The sequence below is a fragment of the Lagenorhynchus albirostris genome, chromosome 2, assembly GCF_949774975.1.
Source record: "Lagenorhynchus albirostris chromosome 2, mLagAlb1.1, whole genome shotgun sequence".
In the NCBI taxonomy this organism is placed as follows: Eukaryota; Metazoa; Chordata; class Mammalia; order Artiodactyla; family Delphinidae; genus Lagenorhynchus; species Lagenorhynchus albirostris.
In genome coordinates, this window is record NC_083096.1 from 114,845,274 (window position 1) to 114,866,957 (window position 21,684).

General features: G+C 33.9%; 1 protein-coding gene across 4 annotated transcripts in view; it reads right to left on the reverse strand.

Moving 5' to 3' along the window:
* ADGRL2 (adhesion G protein-coupled receptor L2) overlaps positions 1-21,684 on the reverse strand; it is a 271,647-nt gene that overhangs the window by 21,292 nt on the left and 228,671 nt on the right. For 2 of the 4 annotated variants that reach the window (XM_060139667.1, XM_060139664.1), the window contains 10 exons: positions 18,894-19,184; positions 18,004-18,107; positions 16,976-17,161; positions 16,123-16,161; positions 13,148-13,331; positions 4,351-4,476; positions 3,876-4,081; positions 2,608-2,781; positions 1,438-1,647; positions 295-515 (listed from right to left, as the gene is read on the reverse strand). In XM_060139667.1, the coding sequence (XP_059995650.1) occupies positions 295-515; positions 1,438-1,647; positions 2,608-2,781; positions 3,876-4,081; positions 4,351-4,476; positions 13,148-13,331; positions 16,123-16,161; positions 16,976-17,161; positions 18,004-18,107; positions 18,894-19,184 (1,741 nt within the window). The remainder of the gene's footprint in view (positions 1-294; positions 516-1,437; positions 1,648-2,607; positions 2,782-3,875; positions 4,082-4,350; positions 4,477-13,147; positions 13,332-16,122; positions 16,162-16,975; positions 17,162-18,003; positions 18,108-18,893; positions 19,185-21,684) is intronic. The other 2 variants (XM_060139665.1, XM_060139666.1) reach the window with 1 other exon arrangement.

The following is a 21,684-nucleotide window of genomic DNA, read 5'->3' on the forward strand; positions in this document are numbered from 1 at the left end:
TTTACCGAATATCTTTCTAAGGCCAAAAAGTTATTTACTTTTTCAATTTGTTAGAGGTCAATCTTTTGTGTTAAAAAGAAGTCCATAATTTAGAATATGCCTTGCCAGAGTACAAATCCTCTCAACCTAGAAAATTACAAAAGACTTGATTGTAACTTGTGCATGGCATGCCCATTTTCTTACCAATAAGGCTTTCAGATGCTATTTTAGTCTGTCAGGGACCCTCACTGACAGCTAACAGGCTTTAAAAAGTTATTCACTTGAAAAACACTCAGGTCACTTGCAATTACTTACGCTTTTTCTGTTCCATAGCTCTTATAGTCAATAGCAGCTGAAACGCCAACCACTGTGGCAGGAAACAAGTAACCGGCAACATAGTAATATTTCTTCCTTGAATATTCACTTTCAAAAACTTCAACTAACATCAGATAGAGCTGCACACCTTCTAGGCACATCCAAGCAAAAGCAGCCAGAAAGAAAAAGTGTAGAAGTCCTGCAAATATTGGGCATGCTATCTATAAAGGAAAGAAGCAAAAAACACAAGAGAATACGGGAATATAAACAGCCCACTCTAAAACTAAACAATATTCACCGATAGTACTCACTACTGTCTTTAAGATATACCATTATTTAGAGAAAATACTGCTTCTTAAAAAATTTTTTTTTCCATAAATGAAAATACTGCCAAATTTGGCTTAATGCTTATGGAGTGTAATGCTAGGTGTGCTAGAAATATCATCATTGTAAGACATTATTATTTATAGCAAAAGTAAGTGCAAATAAGAAAACATATTAATTTCTCTTCCAGAACTATTCATTTTTAAATCTGAATATCCTACTTGTAGATAAGTTGCTTTACAAATCCTTAGAACAGTTGTTTCCAAATATATTATTTCTATTTTTTTCTACTACAGAATTTTTTAAAATTTGCTTTAATGATAAATATCCCAGCTCTAATTACTTAACATTATTTTCTTGTTATACATGGAACATTCTCAAATTCATCCCAGTGCAGATGAATACAGAGTAAAGCATTAACTAATTATTAAGTTCTCTTTGCGACACTGAGACCTCATGATGGTGAATAAATTGCTCAGAATATGAGGAAATGATCACTGGTTAGAATGACTATGTAAACAAAATGAAAAATTTAAAAATCGGATCTTTTCATTTTAGCATACCCAGCATTCTTCTATTCAAATTACGTGTTTTAATAACAACCCAGAAAAATGCAACTGTACCTTAATACAAGAAATGAATTAACTCATAATAATATTACTTAATGATTGGGTTGTGTTTTATTACAAATTATCCTTCAGTATTGCCATGTCAATTATTGTAAGTTACAAGGTCAAATATTAACAGCAGCATATGTGGATACACCTGTTATAATAATAATTCTCAGATCCAAGGTCAACAAACAGAAGGAGTACTTACCATGTATTTTGTCTTATCAATGCCTATTAGGAAAATAAATTCAGCAATGAAAAGGTTGATACAAAGGTTCTTGTGAATAGTATTCCGGTCACTCTGTAGACCACGGAAAAAGCAGAAGGTGAAGATGCAGATAGCCAGACAAACAAGGGAAATGACAATTCCCACCCAGGTGATGACTGTAAGAAGTAATTCGTGAACTCCATCTTTGTACTGAAAATTAAAAAAATGAGGAACTTTAGTATTCCTGCATTACATTAACTAAGGGTAAGATAGGTTTCAGATGTGATAGCTCAACTTTTAATACTAAACTCTCTAAATATTCATGTGTGTTCAAACAGGGCTCAATACTAAAAAAAAATTACGATCATATAACAGAGTTCAATATTATCTTATTGATTTTTATATTCAAAGAATGATCTATGAAAGTAGATTTTACCTAGAAAATTATGACCACAATAATTACTTACATAAACATATAGAAAACATTTTACAACAGAATAAAGACTACTTAGTTATTTCAAAATAATTGGCATTTTAATGACTTGCCAGGCTAACAAGTAGTCAAATTTTAAGTTTCTCCTTGAGTTTTTATATTTTATATATATATATATATATATATATACTAAAAGTTAAGCACATAATAGATCTGAGAGCTTTCATGTTATAGTTCTTAAATATTTTTATCTCCTGGCTTATGTTCTCTTAATCACAAGAAGAAATGAATACTAAGAAATATTCCGGAAGCCATTCTGATCTTTCAAAATCTGCAGTCTGGCACAGTGTGCAAAGTCGTTAGGAAATTTAAAACAAAAGTTTTGAAATGAGATTCAAACATTCAAGATGGTGAGGGCATGTTAAACTTTAGAGCCTTCTGTCTCTTTCGCATAACCTATTGCTGTTCATTTTTTAAATCCCTGACCGCCTCTGCCTGACACCTGCCCAAAGGGGAAAACTTAGAACGAGTCTATAAAGCACATGATTTTGAGATGTAGCAATAAATATAGTGCCAAGACTTCCTAAAATATATGGACAATGTAAAAGCAATTAGAAATCCACATTACTTTGTTTGCTTTTTAGTTACAATAAACACCCAAAGAAGGGACTACTACACAAGCTGTTTTGAATCTCTGAGGTTTTTCTCTGCTACTAATTCGAAGTGCAAATACTTACTGAAATTTTCCTGTGGGCCATAAGAATTGCAAAATTGGTTAGGTGGCTGCACGCACACGTTGTACGAGTTTTATTAGTGTCAACCAGCTTGCAGCCCTGGGTAGACCAATATCCCATCATAGTTCTCTCTGAGTAGTTCCAGAAGGAGCAGTTTGCATTGAAATAATTGTCAGGCTGGGAAATAAAATGACAAGATAAAATTAGGATTTTACACTCTAAGATGGCAATAGCCATTGTTTAATATGTGTAAAAGGTAATTTAGATTAAACTTTTCATGTTTCGGACTATAAAGTTTTTCATCAGCAGAACTGTAGACTATGTTATACAAGGCAGATATCTAACTTAAAAGGGGCTTTATAGTCCAAAACACTCTAAAGTGTACTCTAAATTACCAAAGACCCATTTTACACAATTACAATTTCCATCTTATGATTTTACATACTGATGGTCCATCAGAATCATTTTTTTTTCTTTTCTGACAAAATTAAAGCCATGAATTTGTTCTGAGAAAATTCTATAAGGACCAAGTGTTTTAAAATCTATTTTGTTTGGGGCCCATTTTTGCTCTAAATGACCCAATAGGGACAATTTGAATCCTGTAGTTAGTATGTCAAGCTCTTAAGAGAGTGAAGCAACTGCAGAAGATATAAGACGAGAATAGCCACACAAATGTATTGTTCACAAATGAATTCTGGAGATTCACGTGGCTATCTATGGGCACTTTTTCTCTCTACTATAACAACAGCCAAATTCTGCAGACAATCTTCCAACACAGTGTTTTTAGCTACCAACTTGCATTCTAAGGCACAGCAGAGGAATCGCATCTCTTCAACTCTATATTTTTAAAAACACAGGGCTTGATAACAATTGTGTTTATATGATCTGTAAACAAACAAACAAACAAACCAAAAAGACCTGTCATACTAAAAAGGCAGAGCTATCGTGCTGCTAAGGTAACAGTTAATTTTCATTCTAAAACAAATTATAGTCATTTACATTTTCCTGTTGATTACTGAATTAGCTTTCATTAAGAATACACTTAAATTCTAATAATCACTGAACCAGGCTCATTTAATTTTATGTTCACAGACTTAAATAAACTTGTGTCTCTGACCTAGTCCAACATTTGAAATTCAAATGGGAAGGTCTTTTCTTTCCTCTCTGCCACCTCCCCATTCCCCCTCTCTCTATCTCTAGCATGTTAGTTTTGCTTTCCTTCCTCACTGGTTTTATAATTTTCCACTACTTCATTAGCATACATAACTTACATCAATGTGTGGTAGGGTAAAAAGCACAGGATCTGTCAAGTATACTCGGCTGGATTCTTTATTGATTGAAACTGAAATGACATGGGAATTCACTGCAATGGTGCTATTTCGACCGATAAAGTCAGCACCCAGTTTTATGGTTGCATTTTCTGTACTAAGGAACTGTCCCAGACTCCGGTAAATGATGAACACCAACTTTGCAAGACCTAGGAAGGTAAAAAGTCATATGTCTTTACAGAAAATATGCTTCCGAATAAGATGAGATACAATAAAATAAGAATAAAATGAAACAAATCCTTATGGAATCTTTATTCAGATTAAGTTTACTGGGAAAGAGAAGGCATTACTTTAAATCTGCTTATAAATGCTAAGCTGTAATTGTTATATTAGGAGTCAAACACTCAGTATTTTAGAATTAATAGGTTTAACTGAACAAAAACCCTATCCATTTTTAAAAGACTTTGTTCCATCTTACCATTCCTGCTGTTCTGTTTGACGGTATTCGCAGAGAGTTGGATTGAGCTGCCTGCCCCTTTGATGCCCAGAGGAAATTTGAAGTCTTGGACCTGTCCTTCTGTACTGAGCACTGCAACTTCCAGAACTGGATGAGGCAGAAGATAAAGGAGGGGGAAAAATGGGGTATTCTCTAAATTCAACTACAAAGAGGCAAATGATAATTGCAAAGAAACCACTGTTTTCCTTTTTTTCTACGTAAAAAACTTCAGTGTTCAAGTCCAACAAAATCATGAACAAACAACTTATTCTAAGAGGTCTTAAACTTTACTACTCTAAAAATTTTGGTGTAAGCATTTTAACATTTTCTTCATAGTTTTATATCTTTTGTCAACTAATTCCAGTCTGTTAGCCTACGAATATGAGTGTCTGATTTATAGTACACGACTATCAAAGTTTCATTTAAATCATTAAGTTAAACAAAAATATTTCAAAATGATTTTTGACTCTATGTTAAGTAATTTTCAATGACCATCACTTGGTAATGGTAAAACAAAATACGAACTATAAATGTGAATGCCTTTATTGCATGTAGACATCTAGTTCTATGTATATAACACATTTTAATACATAAGATTACATAGGTCAACTTTGCAGTAATAGGTTTTCTCTGGTTTCTAAAAGTAGGGAGCTCAGCATAGCATTATTCAAGAGAAAATGTCTGGCATTATGTTCAAACTTCCCATTAATTCTCACTAGCAATGATCAATTTTTACATATTCAAGTTGGGCAAAATAGGACCTGTAGGCCAAATCTGGCCTGCCACTTGTTTGGGTAAATTAAGTTTTACTGGGACACAGCCATGATTACCCATTAACATATTGTCTATGGCTGTTAAGTATTTGCAGCTTAGACCACATAGCCTGCAAAGTTTAAAATGTGTACTACTTGGACTTTTATAGAAAAAGTTTGCCAACCACTGCAGTATAATCCAAAGTTCAAAAATTCAAATGAAGTAGCAACACTGGAAAACATGTAAGAAAAAGAAGACAATGCATAAACATTAAGAACATTTATGTGATCAACAAGACCAATGTTGTTTAACTTTGTTTAAAAAATATAATAGTAACATCTTCAACATAAATGCTGTCTACTGTAACTCCAATAAAGACTGCAATACTTTATATCAGCATATGATTATTTAAAAGAATGAAAAAGTATCATTGTTTCCACTAAAGAAAACTATTTCATATTAGTAATTAGAATGTGCCATTTATTGATGAAATGAGAGGAACTGGATGAAAATTTTTCATTTCAGTATTTGAATTTTAAAAAGTAACACATAATTCAATAAATACAGTCCATACATTTTTCTCTGAATTTCACCCTCTCTGATGGCATATACCCTTGAATAGCTATTTCTATACTTAGACAAACATGTGTGTAAGTGTTGTATGTGCCATGCGTGTGCACGCACGCACACACACACGAGTATGATGAATTCACCCACTCTCTTTTTAGCAAAATGGACTCATACCATTACAGAGTAACTCTTGGATGCTATTTTTTAAAAATCTTTCTCAACTTTGTTTTGCAAAATACATATAGATTCAGCTGTAAATATGAAATCATAACATTGGAAATTTTTATAAGCTATGAGACCACATGTCAAGCACCTGAAATATAAGTTTATAATGAGTCATATAACTCCTAGAATTTTATCAGCTGCAGAAGCTGGTAGAGATACTTTGCTTAGAAAGATTAAGCAGGTGGGTATGTGGATGATCACCTGTCCTCATAACAGATTCCATGTTTGTGGGTAGTGGGTGAAGGGAATGAGTGACAAAAATATAAATTTAATATATACCTCTCTCTTCTTCACACTAAAAGGGGTTCTCAATTATTAATTATTCTTAAAACAAGACAGAAGACAGGGTAAAAAAAGGAAATCCTTTAAGTTTTCAGTAAATGTTCCAAATATAGATACACATGTACAAAGACTTAATTTCATTCAACAAATATTTACTTATTAAAGTTTAAAATCATGTCCATAGTAAAAAATAATTTGAATTTTTAAAAACAGGATCATTAATATAGATCTTAGTAGAGATGCAACAATCAACTTTATACTATAAATAAATAAATAGACAGACAAAAGGGAAAATTTTCTTGAAACACAAAACTGACTTAAATAAATAGAAACCCCAATACTTTATGACCATTTAAGAAAATGAACTCATGGTTAAATATATACTGAATCTTTAACAAACTGCTCCAGTGAATATAAGAGAATGTTTTTCAACTCATTTCACAAAACTAATATATACTCTTGATGCACAGAACAGTAAAAGGAGAGAAATTATAGGATATCCTTACTTATTTAAAGTATGTAAAAATAGTTAATGAATTATATATACACTTTAAATATAATATCCTGAACAAACTGAGTTTAACTCAAAAAGGCATATAGAAATTAATGCATTAGAAAATATATTAATGTCTTTAACCAAATTATGAAATTAAATAAGAAAAATATTAACAGAAAGAATTCAACAAATTTCAACACTCATTCAGTATAAAAAATCTTTATGAAACAGTAAGAATAAAAGAAAAATTCCTTGCCTAAATAAAGGTTTTGTTATCAGGTAATGGTTATATATCCAAACTTACAGAAAAAAATGATGCAAAACTCTAAAAGCAATTTTTTTTAAGTCAGTATCATTCTTATCACAAGTTTTATTTAGCACTGTACTGAAGGACCTAGCTAAGGCAGTAATTCAAGAAAAATAAAAGGTACAAAGACTGGGAGGAAAAAGCAATGTGTTCATTATTTATAGAAAATATACTTAACTACATAGTAATGGGCAGGAGACTCTATACTATCAGAAGGAAAAGAATTTAGCAAGTCTGCAATCAGCAAAATCAACTGTACACCAATCAGCAAACAATTGGAATATGTTTTTTTTTTAATTTATTATTTTTTTTTTTGCGGTACGTGGGCCTCCCACTGCTGTGGCCTCTCCCGTTGCGGAGCACAGGCTCCAGACGCATAGGCTCAGCGGCCATGGCTCACGGGCCCAGCCGCTCCGCGGCACGTGGGATCCTCCCGGACTGGGGCACGAACCCGTGTCCCCTGCATCGGCAGGCGGACTCTCAACCACTGCACCACCAGGGAAGCCCCGGAATATGTAATTTTTAAAAAATACTATTCACGATAAAAATTAGTGTATGTTTCCTAGGAATAAGCCTAATTGAAAAAGTACAAGACATTACTGGGAAAAATATAGAACTTAGAAAACCTAACAACAGATGGAGAATTCTATCATGGCCCAATCTGGGAGAACTCAATAGATAAATCTGTGACACTTCTTTCAAAATCTATCTACAAACTCAGTCTAATTCTAATAAAAATTCCAACAAGATTTTTTTGAGTATGTGGAACTTGACAAGACGATTTTAAAATGCACATGGAAGAGACATGCCGAATAGCAGTCCAGAGGAATCCGGTTCCTCAAGAAGCAGGGTTGAAAGCACTCACCAGATATTAATAGTATTGAAACAAAAACAAACGCAACAATGTAAAACAGACACTCCCAACATGTACAGAAACTTGATATATGACAGAGATATCTTTACAAACCACTGGGGACAGGAATGGCTTGTGCACTGAAAGTGCTGAAACAACTGATTATCTGTATAGAAAAAAATGAAATTAGTTCCCTCATTAATATTATAAACAAAATAAATTTCAGGTTGGATTAAAAACATAAATGTAAAAAGGCAAAGCTTTATCATTTCTAAAGAAAGTATACAATCTTTATCACTGCAAAGTAGAGAAAAATTTCTTGATCAGGGGACAAAAAACCCCCCCAAAACACTATATTTTTTAAACAAGATCCCAAAAGTATCAATCCTAAAAGAAAGGATTGATAATTTGAGTTCATTATTCCGTCAAACAAAAGATTAATAAACAAGGTACAAAAGAGAAGGCACAGACAGAATAAACATTTGCAAACTATATAATCTTCAAAGAATTAGTTTCCAGAATGCATTACCTACATAGAAAGAGATAGACAGGAAAAAATTGTGGACAAGAAATTCACAGGAGAGAAAATTAAAATACCCAATAAATGCATTAAGTAATCAGGGAACTGCAAATAATGTGATCAATTCAAATCTACTAGAATGACAAAATTTATGTCAATAATAAAGTGTTGACAAAGAGAGTGACGGGGAACAATGATATTACTGGTGAGAATGTAAATTGGTAAAACAACATTAGAAAGCAACGTGGCAGTATTTAGTAAAGTTAAACATGGGCATGCTCTACCACTCAAAAACTATTTCTAGGTTGTGTGTGTGTGCACGCATATATATCTTGAAAGTCACAAATGTATGAGTAAGAGGCATACAAAAACTTTCACCACAGTTTTCATAATATCAGCAAAAAAGTGTAAGCCACTAAAATATCTATCACAGGCATAGTTGAATGATTGTGCATTCTTAGAGCAAATGAATGAACTAGAGATGCACATATCAATGTGCATAAATATGAAAAATATAATGGCAAGGGAAAATTATATAATTACATTTATAGTGTGAAATCATTAACATTAAAGACATGAAAAATAACAGTTAAATGTACATACCTGTAGAGCAAAAATAAATAAATAAAAGCTTACTAATGCTAACAAAGTAAGAATGATGGTTACCCTCTTTTTCATCTGATCAGGAAGGAGGGGACCCAGGGGATTTCCAGATTATATATACCTATTTCTTTTCCCCAAAACCTGAAGCAAATATGGTAAAATGCTAAGATGTGGCTCAGTGGGTGACTGCTACACAGATGTTTATGGTTTTCTCTATACTTTTGTATAGCCGACATAATATATGTTTTGTTCAACAGATTTCCTGAAAGTGAACACACGTGATTCATAGAAGAGCCACCCAGAGCCTCACTCACAGCCAGTGCTGAAGATAGGATTTTAATATATTTCTCTGTCCTTCTGTTTGTCAAATTCATCACTGAGTAGTGGCTGCAGTGAGAGGAAAGGGGAAGAAAAGTAATACAGTGTACAATGGAAAAACTAGGACCTCTGCCAGCAGACCCGCAGCGTACTAGGTTCCATCAGCCTGAGTCCCGGGGTAAAAGCAACATGGAGCCAACTGAAGATGGTAGGGAGCAAAGCAAAGCTAAGCCTCAGGTGACGTGGAGTAAAGCAGTCATAAACTTTGTTGTTGAGAGCTGCCGTGACTTTAGGGCTTTTGTTACTGCAGTATAACTAAGCTTAAATTGAGGTATACAATCAAGCTGGCTGCTAAGCCCATTGGGAAAATAAATGATAGGGAATTTTATTATGCTGGATTAGGCTGATAATAACTAAACCACATAATCAATCTTAAGATCACAAAGAAAGACAATCAAACATGATGTGCTTCTTTTCATAAGCTGCAACAGAAAGTATTGGGGGGTGGTATTTAAACCTGAGGTTATTAGACCAGCCAAAGAACCTCGAAGGGTACAAGGAAAACTCTTCCTTTCCAGTAAGAGCAATGCATCAGTCAAATGTACAACATGAACTTGTTTGTATCCTGGTTAAACAAATTAGGTATTAACAAATTTACAAAAATCAAATAACTGAAATCTCCTTTTTATCTTTCCTGTTTTTGATATTTTTTTAAAGTATGAGAATGGCTTGTTTTTTTTTTTAAAGTCTAAGATACATATTAAAGTATTTAAAGTAATAATATTAGGGATTGCTTTAATAATACAATGGTGAGAGGAATAAGTGAAACAGGATTGGCTAGATGTTGTTGAAGCTGGGTAATGAGGATTTTTTATCAAAATTAAAAACTTCTGCTTCTCTCAAGATATCATTAAGAAAATAGAATGAAAAGTCACATGCTGAGTGACTATATATTCAGAATACATATATGAGACAAAAGATTTGTATCAGGAATATATAAATAATCTTTATAATCCAATAATAAAACAAAGAACTCAAAATGGGAAAAATCAGATACTTCACAAAAAGATATATGAATGGCCAATAAGAACATGAAAAGTTGGAACAGTTTTCAGCAAAACATAACTTTGCAACCATACAAATGCAAAATAAAACCAAAATGAGATTCCACTACAAACCACTAAAACGGCTAAAATTTAAAAAGACATTTGAAAAGACAATTGTAAATGCTGGTGAGGATGTGAAGCAACTGGAACTCTAATTGCTATTAGGAATATAAAATGGTACAATCACTTGGGAAAATAGCAGCTTTACTAATAACAGTCAAAAAGTGGGAATGACCTAAATGTATAAATAGATATACAAATAGTGTTGTGTCCTTATAATGGAAATTCAGCAATAAAAAGGACAGAATTACTGATGTTGGCACCAACATAGATGAATCTCAATAACATTATACTGTGTAAAAGAGGCCAGATCAAAAGGAGTATATAGTCTATGATTCCATTCAACGGAAGGTCTAGAAAAAGCAAAACTAAACTATAGTGACATAAAGCAGATCAGTGGTTGCCTGGGGCTGGGGGTATAACAAGACTGACTGACAAAGATTATAAAGGACCCTTTTGAGGTGGCTGAAATACTGACCATGCTGTTGGTTAAATGGGTGTACATTTGTCAAATCTCATCAAAGAGTACCATTAAAACAGCTGCTCTTATTGTATATAAATTATACCTCAAAGTTGATTTTAAAAAGCTATAATCAGGTATAATTATAACATATAACTATACCATTTTACGAGGTCATGTATAAGGGTAAATCATATAATCAAGTGAAAATAAGGATTCAAGGAGAAACCACTAAGGAGGAGAATCAAATTGTCTTAATAATCAAAGATACTGTATCCACACCCTAAATTTAGATAAGAACATAAAGTGAAGACATAAAGGGATAATGGGCTATTTTAGTTCTCATGTCTAAAAAGAGAACAAGTCCTAGGAAAAAGTTGAATCTTGAATGCCATATTAAATTACAGATATTATTTTTCACAAAATTGTGAAATAAAAGACATGGAAATATATTGGAATATGTAAAATGGCCTTCATCTTGATAATTCTTGGGTAATAAATACATGCATACATTAAGTTCAGGGTATTATTTTTGAGAAGGCAGTAAAATGTGTACTACACGCTATGAGAATCTCTACCCACAATGTTCTTTCTTTAATTAAATTTTTTTAAAAAACCAGTGTAAAGGATAAACATTTAGAACTCTGAAAAACACAAGTATCAGGGAAAAAAGATTCCTGGCCATTCTCAAACTGAGATAAAAATATCTCAGACATATAATAATAGAGCGTTCTGCATACGTAAAGCCGGTGGGAGCAGAGGATGTTGACCTGGCCTATCAAAATTTCTTTGCACTCTTGGAAGGAGCTTAAATGGGAAATTTTATGTTTTTTGGTTGTTTTTAAAATAGCCTTCAGAAGATTTAGAAAACAAATTGAGGTCACAACACAACACTTCAAACAATACTTTTTATGACATCTTCTGAGACAATCAAGTCCACACTCCTTTACCTTACAGGTACGTCCCTGGAAACATTTGAGAAGAACTGTTTAATGCGTATGTTAGGAATTTTATTAGACTACTAAATAAATTAAACCTCAAAATAACAAAAGCTTTAGACATAAAATAGGAGCTTTATTCATTGTCTATTCCTACTAAGCTATGGTAGAATATCACTTTCCTTATGACTGGTCTCCCACATTAAAGCAGGCCAAATTATTTTGATTTCACTTAAAGTTATTAAGTTATTTGTCATTTCAAAACCTCATAAAGTAAATAAAAACATGATTTTAATATACCTTTTTTCCTAAAAACTCAGTTATTTAAAATAAGCTTAAGGCTCTGAATTTAAATCCAGGTATCATAATCTGATTGATGTCTATTTCTCCTATATACCTTGTTTCTCTGTATTTTTAAATAAAAGTCTCATACTTAGGTAGGCACAATAAGGCAATAAGATATGGCATTCCAGATAGCAAAACTTCATTCAATATCTGCTGCTCCAATGCACTCTTTCGATGGAAAAGTAGTCTGTGTTCCCTTTGGGTTTTTTTTTACATTTACGCTTTGGAAATTTTTTTACTTTACTAAGGGATACTAAAATTTCATTTGAGCTCAACCCCACTGAATAACAATTCTAAATCAGTCAAGCCTATATTAATATAATTTCACTGTACTTACAGTAGTACTTCTTTCAAATACCATCAAAAGTGAATTCCTACCTCTCACTGCCAGCATTTAAATTCTAAATGATGCTTCAAAACTATCCGCAGCTGTTTTACAGTCTATGAAGCATGGATATTCTGCTCTATGGGTGATGTAGTTCACTGACCACATTTTCACCTGAAAGCAGTTCTGTTTAATATAAATGTTTGGCTCAAATATCTGCGTGCCTAAAATATTTGAGAGAACGCATTTCAGAAAGTAATTTAACCTCATTAGGAACGTATTGTATAAAATGGAAAGGCATTCGCCACAGCTCCACAGCAAGCACTTTCATTACGTAAGCAGTCCATATTCTTGCAGTTAAGTACTCTACACACTGTTTTCCTTTAATGATTTTTCAGTTGGAAAAAAACACCAACTTTTGAAAGACATAGGATAGATTTTGGCTTTTGCATTAATTTTATGAGTGTGATCAATAATATCTCTTATTAAGGGACAAAAATAATTGGACAAAATAGAAGTTTGGCACTGGGAAATAACTCACAAGACTCAATGGAAGCATTATTCTCTTAAACATCTATCTTCTAAATTAAAATTAAACCTGACAATAGATTCACTCACCAATATTTTCTGTGGGCATTGAGACCCTGGTTGGTTCTACGAGATTGTCAGCCAGGACAAAAGCTCCTTCTTCTAATGTATCCAGTAGCATTGTTGCAGTATGCGCTTGTTCAGAAGAATTCATGTGTTTCCATGATTCCAAAGCTTCAGGTCTCAGAAGGTTGTCCACTGTGTCAACAATTGCCTGCATCCATTAGAAAACTATCATTAGTTTTGACTACTTCTAGTACCAAGGTGATTTTCAATCACTGACTAGTGACAACTGTAATATTTATCTGTCATGATGATTTACTCTTACGGAAGAACACCTGGACAACATATATCTGGCCAACTTGATGTCTGACCCTTTCAAAATAGAACTAGCTGAAGATCAGTAGACTACTATTTGATTATAAAGACTAAGTATAAAGAGATGACTCGTTTCTGTTTATCTAATCATATTTCAATTGTTGCAAAGAAATAAAACCAGTGTCAGCTCTTAATCTGAGGTATTACCCCTACATGCATGGTCACTCCTACATAAAACCTCAAGACTTAAATGTTCTAAATAGAAAACACTGGTGTCTCTAGAGTAGCCTAATACTTATGCTTGAAAATTAAACCATATTGTTTTTTGGAACCTGAACTAAAAATAATAACCAAAATTGTGCCTTATAACATTGTCTACTTATTATCATTGGGAAAAAACAAGGTGATTTCAAAGTGTATAAGTTATCTGTGAACATTTTCAACTCTTCCAATTTCCTGGCCAGCTAAAAAACACTCGAGAGTATACCTTAATTCATAAACAATCATCTGTTTTTAAGGAGATCAAGAGAACAGTCAAAATATTTAAAACCTATACTAATAATTTAAGAAAAACAGAAAGGCAAAGTAAAGTCTTAATAAATATCCAAGTTATAAATATTCCTATGTGTAGGTTTAGTTTATTACCATGTAAAACAACATTAAATAAAAATGTAACCCGGTCAGTTAAGCAATTGAAGGCAGGCTTTTGTACTGATACTTACTGTAGCTGTACACTGACTATGGCTTGGATAACTGAAATCACTGAGTTTATTTACTCTTTCCCATTTACCTAGCCATAATGTGTCATTAAGCCCAAATATCAATTGTTTTGATCTACTGATAATCACTGAGAAAAAAAAACACACTCTACAAAGAACAACAAAAATTGCTAGTTTGAGGTACTATATTGAAATGAGCACGGGGAAAAGTTGTTTGAGGCTACTGTCAGAGTTAAGATTAATTAGCTTAGTCCAACTTAATATCCTCGTTCTGTCTGCCACGTGAGCCACCACGACCTTCCTAGCAGGTAGAAGATACTCGCAAGTGGCATTAAAGGCTTTTTTTCTCTCTCTGATGGGAGATAGAATAGTCAAAATGCTCACACTGATACTGCTGCAGCCATTAACTAGAATGGAACAGAAATTGGTCTGCTGAGGCCAGATTCATTAGTCACCAAGAAATACAGACTGGAGCCTCTAATCTAAGTTACAAATGAATCCTCTGTCACAAAGCAGGAACTCGCTTCATTTGCACAGTGTAAGTCAGCTTCTGATTTGTAACTTAAGGAGTTTTATTAGTTTTATCTGAACACAGAAGCTCACTTGAGACATACTGAAAATGACACTGGTCAGAAATTGAGGTCATGCTGAAATTTACTACCTATACACATAACTCGCTGATGGCATGCTTTTATTAATTTGTAATGCTCCTTAGTTATTACTAGTTGTATTTTTGTAGTGGAATCAAAATGATCATTAGCCTAATCATATTCCTGAAGTAGTCTCCCTGCCAAAGAAAAAAAGCTATTCTATTCCCACTGAGATATATGTCCTGGGCAACATACTAATTATTACATTTCACACATTAACTAATACCTTAAAGGTGAGCTGAAAATTTCCGTACAACAAATTCTATACACTTCAGTATCTATTTCTTTGCCCCCTTTAAACAGGCTAATAAGGGACTTTCAAAATATTACCACCTAAAAACAGACTTTCCCACTGCCTTTTCTTGTAAAGTTCTCAGATGCAGCAATGTCCATTACTCGTTAGTGAAATGTTCTTTTTTTCTAGATCTTGCCAACTAAAACTGGTGAAGTCATATCTTTTGAATCTCTATTGTACAAAACTTACAAAGTTCTTTTGTTTTGTTTTCATACATATACAGATTAGTTCTTCAAGGTTTGATTGACTAGGAATATGGTCCCCAGATGAGTAGGGTTAGAAAGTATCCATCCCCAGCAAAAGGAACTTCTTTATTATTTGGATCTACCACACAGAACTGGCTTGGCATAATTCCACTGTTAGCCTCATCATGTTTCCTATTTTACTTGGATATACCAGTGAGAAAAACTGGCTGCAGTGGACAAGGATTCTGAGCCAAACAGTGGCTTTCTGTTTCTATCATCTCGATAAAAACCAACATATAACATATATCGAGAGCACTGTCACATTATTTATATTTTATTTCTAGTAACCCATCCCCTTATCAACCTGATTCTAGAAATGACTCCAAAAAATTTCAAGACAAAGCCTGTTTCATTTAAGAGTACACCACAGAGATAAGAAAGCAGTGACTTTTTCATGCACATACATTATGACTACACAGTCTTTGATATGATAAACTGCCAGGAATATATCATAGCTGTTTCACTCAAGTTGTTTTTCAATCCACAGAGATGACAACAGGAAATAACGAGACTTTATGATAACTTTCCAATTCAAAGGATATTTCATTAAAATTCTTGTATGTTTGGATGAATGGAAAAACAGCAAAAATTATAAAAATAAATTATTTGCTTATTCTGAGAGTAATATACCTGTGAAAAGCCAACATTTGTACAGCTGATATGGGGCACATTATATAATTATCAAAGACTGAAATACATTGGATCATGCAGCAAGATGATAAAGCGTAACAGGTAGCTGAAGAAGGGAGAAAGCAGGGTGACAGCACAGGGGAGATACCTTAAGGTAAGCCCTGCATGTCTTCTCTCGTTTTTGGAGCTTTTTAGTAAAAGAAAAGAAAATCAGAGGTTAGATTTTTATCTGTTGAAAATTGAGGAAAGAAGAAATCCTCAGAAATTAAGCTGGTGGTCCTGAGCTCAGCGTTTATTATGTACCGTAATCCTCTGGATTTTTGTGAGTCTATACTGATTGCCAAGATTGTGTATTCAGTTTTCAGCTGTATTTTACTAGACATGATAATCCAAAGTATCTTGATAAACCTAGAGACAAAGTATGTGATGAAAAGGAAGAAAAAAACCATAAAACCATTTCAGCCACAGATTTCGGATTCATATGAATTTCATATAAACACTTTACAGTGTGGTTAAAATAACTATCAAATTTTTGTCAAGGTAGGAAAAATTAGTAGCACTAACACACTATACTCCTAGCAAAGGAAACTTGTCCTTCTCTCAAAACCTACCACTGAAAACAGTATTTCAGTGGCTAACATTCCTATATGCATCACAATTTTCTTACAATCACAAGAGTTGACTGTATTAGTATATCAGTTGTGTAACAGAATCTCTCCTAGTGGGCCTTCCAAAGTGAGAGTACTGACCAAAACCAGGCAGATGACGTTTACCACCAACGAAAATCTCCCTCAGGTAATTAGCGTCATTTGGGGGGTGGGGATGGGTGTGCACGTTGCTCCTTTCCCAACTATAATTCTTTCTTGAGATGTGAACCAAATTAGAAGTTCTGTTTCTATGCGTTTGTCCAGGGGGCCAAAAGTTAGGCAGTTAACTGCTGGAAGAATCCAGAGCAGCCATACAAAACATCTAATTGGAAACAACGGAAAATTTCTACCTACCTTGTTATAACTCCGTCCAGCTGAATCCTTTTCACTAGGTTTCAGTTCCTGCAGCTGCGCATCAAGAATGTCCACCAACTGCTCCATCAACCTCACTGAAGAACTCACGTCCCCAGCAAACACTGGCCCTTTGGTATGTTTAGCCAGTTCATTGGCAAGGCTGGCAGCGTTTTCTCCACTTCTGATCTGAAATGACAGTTTATATTATCTCAGTAAGATTTCTTGTTCTGTTTGTGGCTTCTTATTTTTTTCCCAAGTATCTTTGTTGTGGTGAGAAAAGTATTTGCAAATATGTCAAAATCTGCAACTGAGACCAATAATTTCTCTTCATTTCAGATGATTAAAGATTCTTAGATCCTCAAAAAAAATACTTAATCAGACATTTTAAAGAAACAAAAGGTAAAAAAATCAGAAATCGTTTAAAAAATTTTTGAGATAGTTCTCTCATTTCACTGCAACCATTTAAAACTGCTATTTAAAAATCTTACTTATTTATTCCAATGATCCAAAAATTTAAGTGAGAATGTAATCAATATAATACTGAGGGCTATTATCTACTGCTTGCATTTTAGAAAGGTAGATGGCAAAGGAGAAACTAAAATGTCACTGCATTACAATGTAATATTAAAGTTACTAATGCTTTTTAAAGTCATTTTTCTTATTCTATCATAATCATCTGCAATATGAACATCTGCTTGCATTCTGTGGATTCAGTTGCAAATTAATGATACTTGATTTATTAGGCCAATACACTATTTGTCTTACAAACATCAAAAGAAACAGAACTAAATATGAATGAAATTAAGCAACTATGTACTCATTAAAAAGCTTAACATAGAAAACAGCATGCCCTAAAACATATGTAACTTTGAATAAATAGTTTACAGACAAAGCTATGCATAATTTTTTACTTTTACGCTGAACAAAGAGCAACGAAGCTGGTTTTAACATACAAAGTTAAATTATTTATGTTAGAAGTTAAAGCCCTTAATCACCAATGTGTATCATATTAAAAGGTTCCAACCAACCTTCTGAGCCAGCTGATTTACCCAGTGTGAGGTACAGTTGCTAAGATCGGGGCCCCTAGGGTTCCATGTTCCAGTGGAAAGCATGCAGAGATACGAGGCAGTTCCTACAACAGATGTAGAAAGCAACAGTGAAATTGAAACCATTTTTTTCTGCATGCATTCGGGAAATCAGCTATGATGATCCTACTCCGTGTGTTAAATTTTGAATAAACATTAATGGAAGTAGTTGACAATAACTGATGAAAAGTAGGGTATAATACAGACTATAAACAGTAAATATAAAGTCAGCACAGAAATATCAGACATTTACAGCAAACAAACAAAAAGCCCTTGATTTTCTTGGGACTCATCCAAAATGATACATTGCAATGAGAAAGACAGCTGTAAGGAAGCCTCACTAGAGAATCCATGGGCAAAAATCTCAGGCTTGACCTAGGTCTTTAAGAGGGAGAGAATTTAATTCAGTGCCTGACCTTAAATGACTTTTACAGTTTAAAAACCTTTAAGTTGTCTACATGTGCTATATTACCAAAGTAACAAAAACAACAATGAAGTTAGCTATCGTAAATATCTCTTTCCTCAAATAAAATCATTTCTGTGTAATTCAGAACCTACTTAAAGTAAGTTTTTGTTTGTTTGGTTTTTTTTTTTGCTGTACCCAGGCCTTTCACTGTTGTGGCCTCTCCCGCTGCGGAGCACAGGATCCGGACACACAGGCTCAGCGGCCATGGCTCACCGGCCCAGCCGCTCCGTGGCACGTGGGATCTTCTCAGACCGGGGGCACGAATCCGTGTCCCCTGCATCGGCAGGCGGACTCTCAACCACTGCGCCACCAGGGAAGCCCCTAAAATAAGTTTTAAAATGTATATATAGTATTTGACAGGAAATACCTCTCGTTCCCTTGGGACATGGTCGTTCAACCATCATTCCCCTTTGTGTCTGAGGCCACCTTATCCCCCTTGCGTCTAATGCTTCACAGAATCTCTCTGGCAGGGGAAAAATATTTGTTACAGGAGGAATTTTGGTTGTAGAAACTGCTGGAGGTGGTTTTGTCCCTTTGCTTCCTTCCTGAGATCCAGCTACAGTTGTGCTCATGGGGCCTTTCTGTGAAGGGCTTGTGGTTGATACTGTGGTTTTGAACATCTCAGCTGAAGAAGTTACTGTCACAGCTGTGGTAGGCACTACGGAAAAAAGATGAGTATGTTAATCTCAAACACCCACTTGCACTCATATGTGAACGTGTACGCACGTGTACACACACACACACACAACCCCTACCCATCCAACTACCCCAACACCAACAAAATCAGAAATTAATGAGAATATCCGTAGAGTGGGAGGAAGAATAAATCTCTTCATTTATTCCAATTTATTCATATTGTTGGCTAAGCGATGGCAGTTTAGGATTTACCATAGATTTCGCTCTATGACTCTAATTGTGCTAGGCTTACTTCTCAATGAAATATTTGATAATAAATTTTATGTACAATTTCATCATATATCATGTAACAGGAAATGAAGGGCAGTTTCATATAGAAAATTTCAATGTACATATCAAATACATTATGTCATATCAAATATTTAGAAAAATCCGTTTCTTATATAAATTCATACTTTGAAACAATAAAATTCAAAGTATCAACAAAAGTCTAACCATTACATATAATTAGGACAATAGAAAATTTCAAGTCACCCACTCTGCATCTTGAAGGAAAACAAATACTGTAATATCTTTCCACCCAGCAGCCATTCTTGCTTGAGAGATTTTTGAGCATGCCTGATTAGATCCAAACAGAAGATAAGCTGGGCATGCTTGTGCTGTTTCAATAAGGAAACATCTGAGGCTTTGACATTTTTACTTTTGAAAACACAGGTATGAAAAAGAAACTACTTCTGGTCAGAGGTTACAATGCAATCTCATAGCAAGATAACGGGTTCGATCAAATAATGCCTCATTTGAAAACAACCCTACATATCCTACTGACCTTTAACAGAGAGCATAAAAGGATTTAAAAATATAAAAGTGGATTTAAGCGTAGAAATTTTAAAATAAAAAAAATTTAAGGTTATTTTGGACTTCCAACATTACTTTTAAACTGTTGAATCCACTAGGTTAAAATGATAATGGAGCTTAATGTTTCCCTCATTAACACTTAATTTAAAAAAAACAACAAAAATTCTGTCAGTACAACTTTAATGGCACCATTTAAAATCTATTAGGTGATCACACTATAGTTTTATCAACATTTAGATTACTGGCTCTTAAGACCTTGTAAATATGATGCCTTAAATTTAAATTGAGAAGAGCAAACTAAAAATAACTATTTTTTAAAATAATCTTATAAAACATTAACAATTTATGGCTTTGCTATACATAAGAAACAAATTAGAACATTAAAACTTCTTGGAAAACAAGTTCATATTATCACTGATAATATTAAGCTCTGGTCCATAAATAGTTTACATAATTCTGACTCTATGACAGAGTATGCTAAGTTTATCAGAAAAAGTAGTGTGTACTTGTTCCTAGTTCTTTAGTAGTGAGAAACTTCTTGTTATCAATAAGTGCAAGACACACTTTTTACACCCTTTTTTCATTCTATCACAAGAGAAACTTCTTAAGCAATGTTTTATTTCCAGGGCATCAGTTACTGACCGTATGAGAGAAGCCTGTGTACATTAGCCAAGCATCATGCCTAGCCAGCTGCTGCAGAAACCTATTCAAACCTGTTTATCTTTTTCTGTAAAGCCCTTCCCTGACATCCTGTTAAACCTCGTAATTTTCTTTTGATTACAATGCAGCCAGGCTTTCAGTGCTTTCTCAATTAACATTTGTCAAAAGCATCACAATCTTTTGCAGAAGTGTCAAGTGAATGCTGCTGAATGAAATCTAAAAGCCGGGGGCGGGGGGATCCGGAACAAAGAGAAAAGGGCAGAGCAAAATGGTTTAGTGCTACACCTTCTGATGTATCCCTTGACACTGTGCTAATTAGTACATATTTAATCACTGAAATATGTATTAACAATACTACAATTAGTGATCTGTTTGCTGAGCATCAGTAAAGATTCATAATAAGTGAGTGAAGGTAGGCAATAAAATGACTTATTAAATGCACAAAATTTCATGCAACATTCTATACCATATTTGCATGTGTCATTGATAATAAAATTTCATACCTTTTTACCTTTTGTTCATCAAAAGAAGTTTAAAGGGAAGCAACACATTCTTCAAAGGTAAACCAATGAAATATTGGGGTATCATGAAAATAAACATGAACGTCAACTTTAAGTGGCAAAATGAAACCCTTTAGGAGGACAACTATAAGATTTTGCAAGGCCAAAGCTTAACAACTTCAAGGAAAGCATTTTTTTCTAATGTTGAAGCTAGAAATGAAGAGGTATTTCTAAAAATTAATATTTCTTTCCCTAGGTGAAGACAGGTCACAACAGGGCACCCCATGATGATAAAAGCTTACACTTTATTCAGCATTTATGTACCAGATGCTGTGCTAATCACCATTCATGGATCATCAGATCATCTTATTTAATCCTTACCACAACCCCATGAAGTAGGCACTATGATTATCTTCCTTTTACAGAGAGAAGACTGAGCCATGGAGGAGGTTAAGCAATTTGTTCAGGTTCACTTGTCCATACTCTTAAATGTTATGATCTTACTTT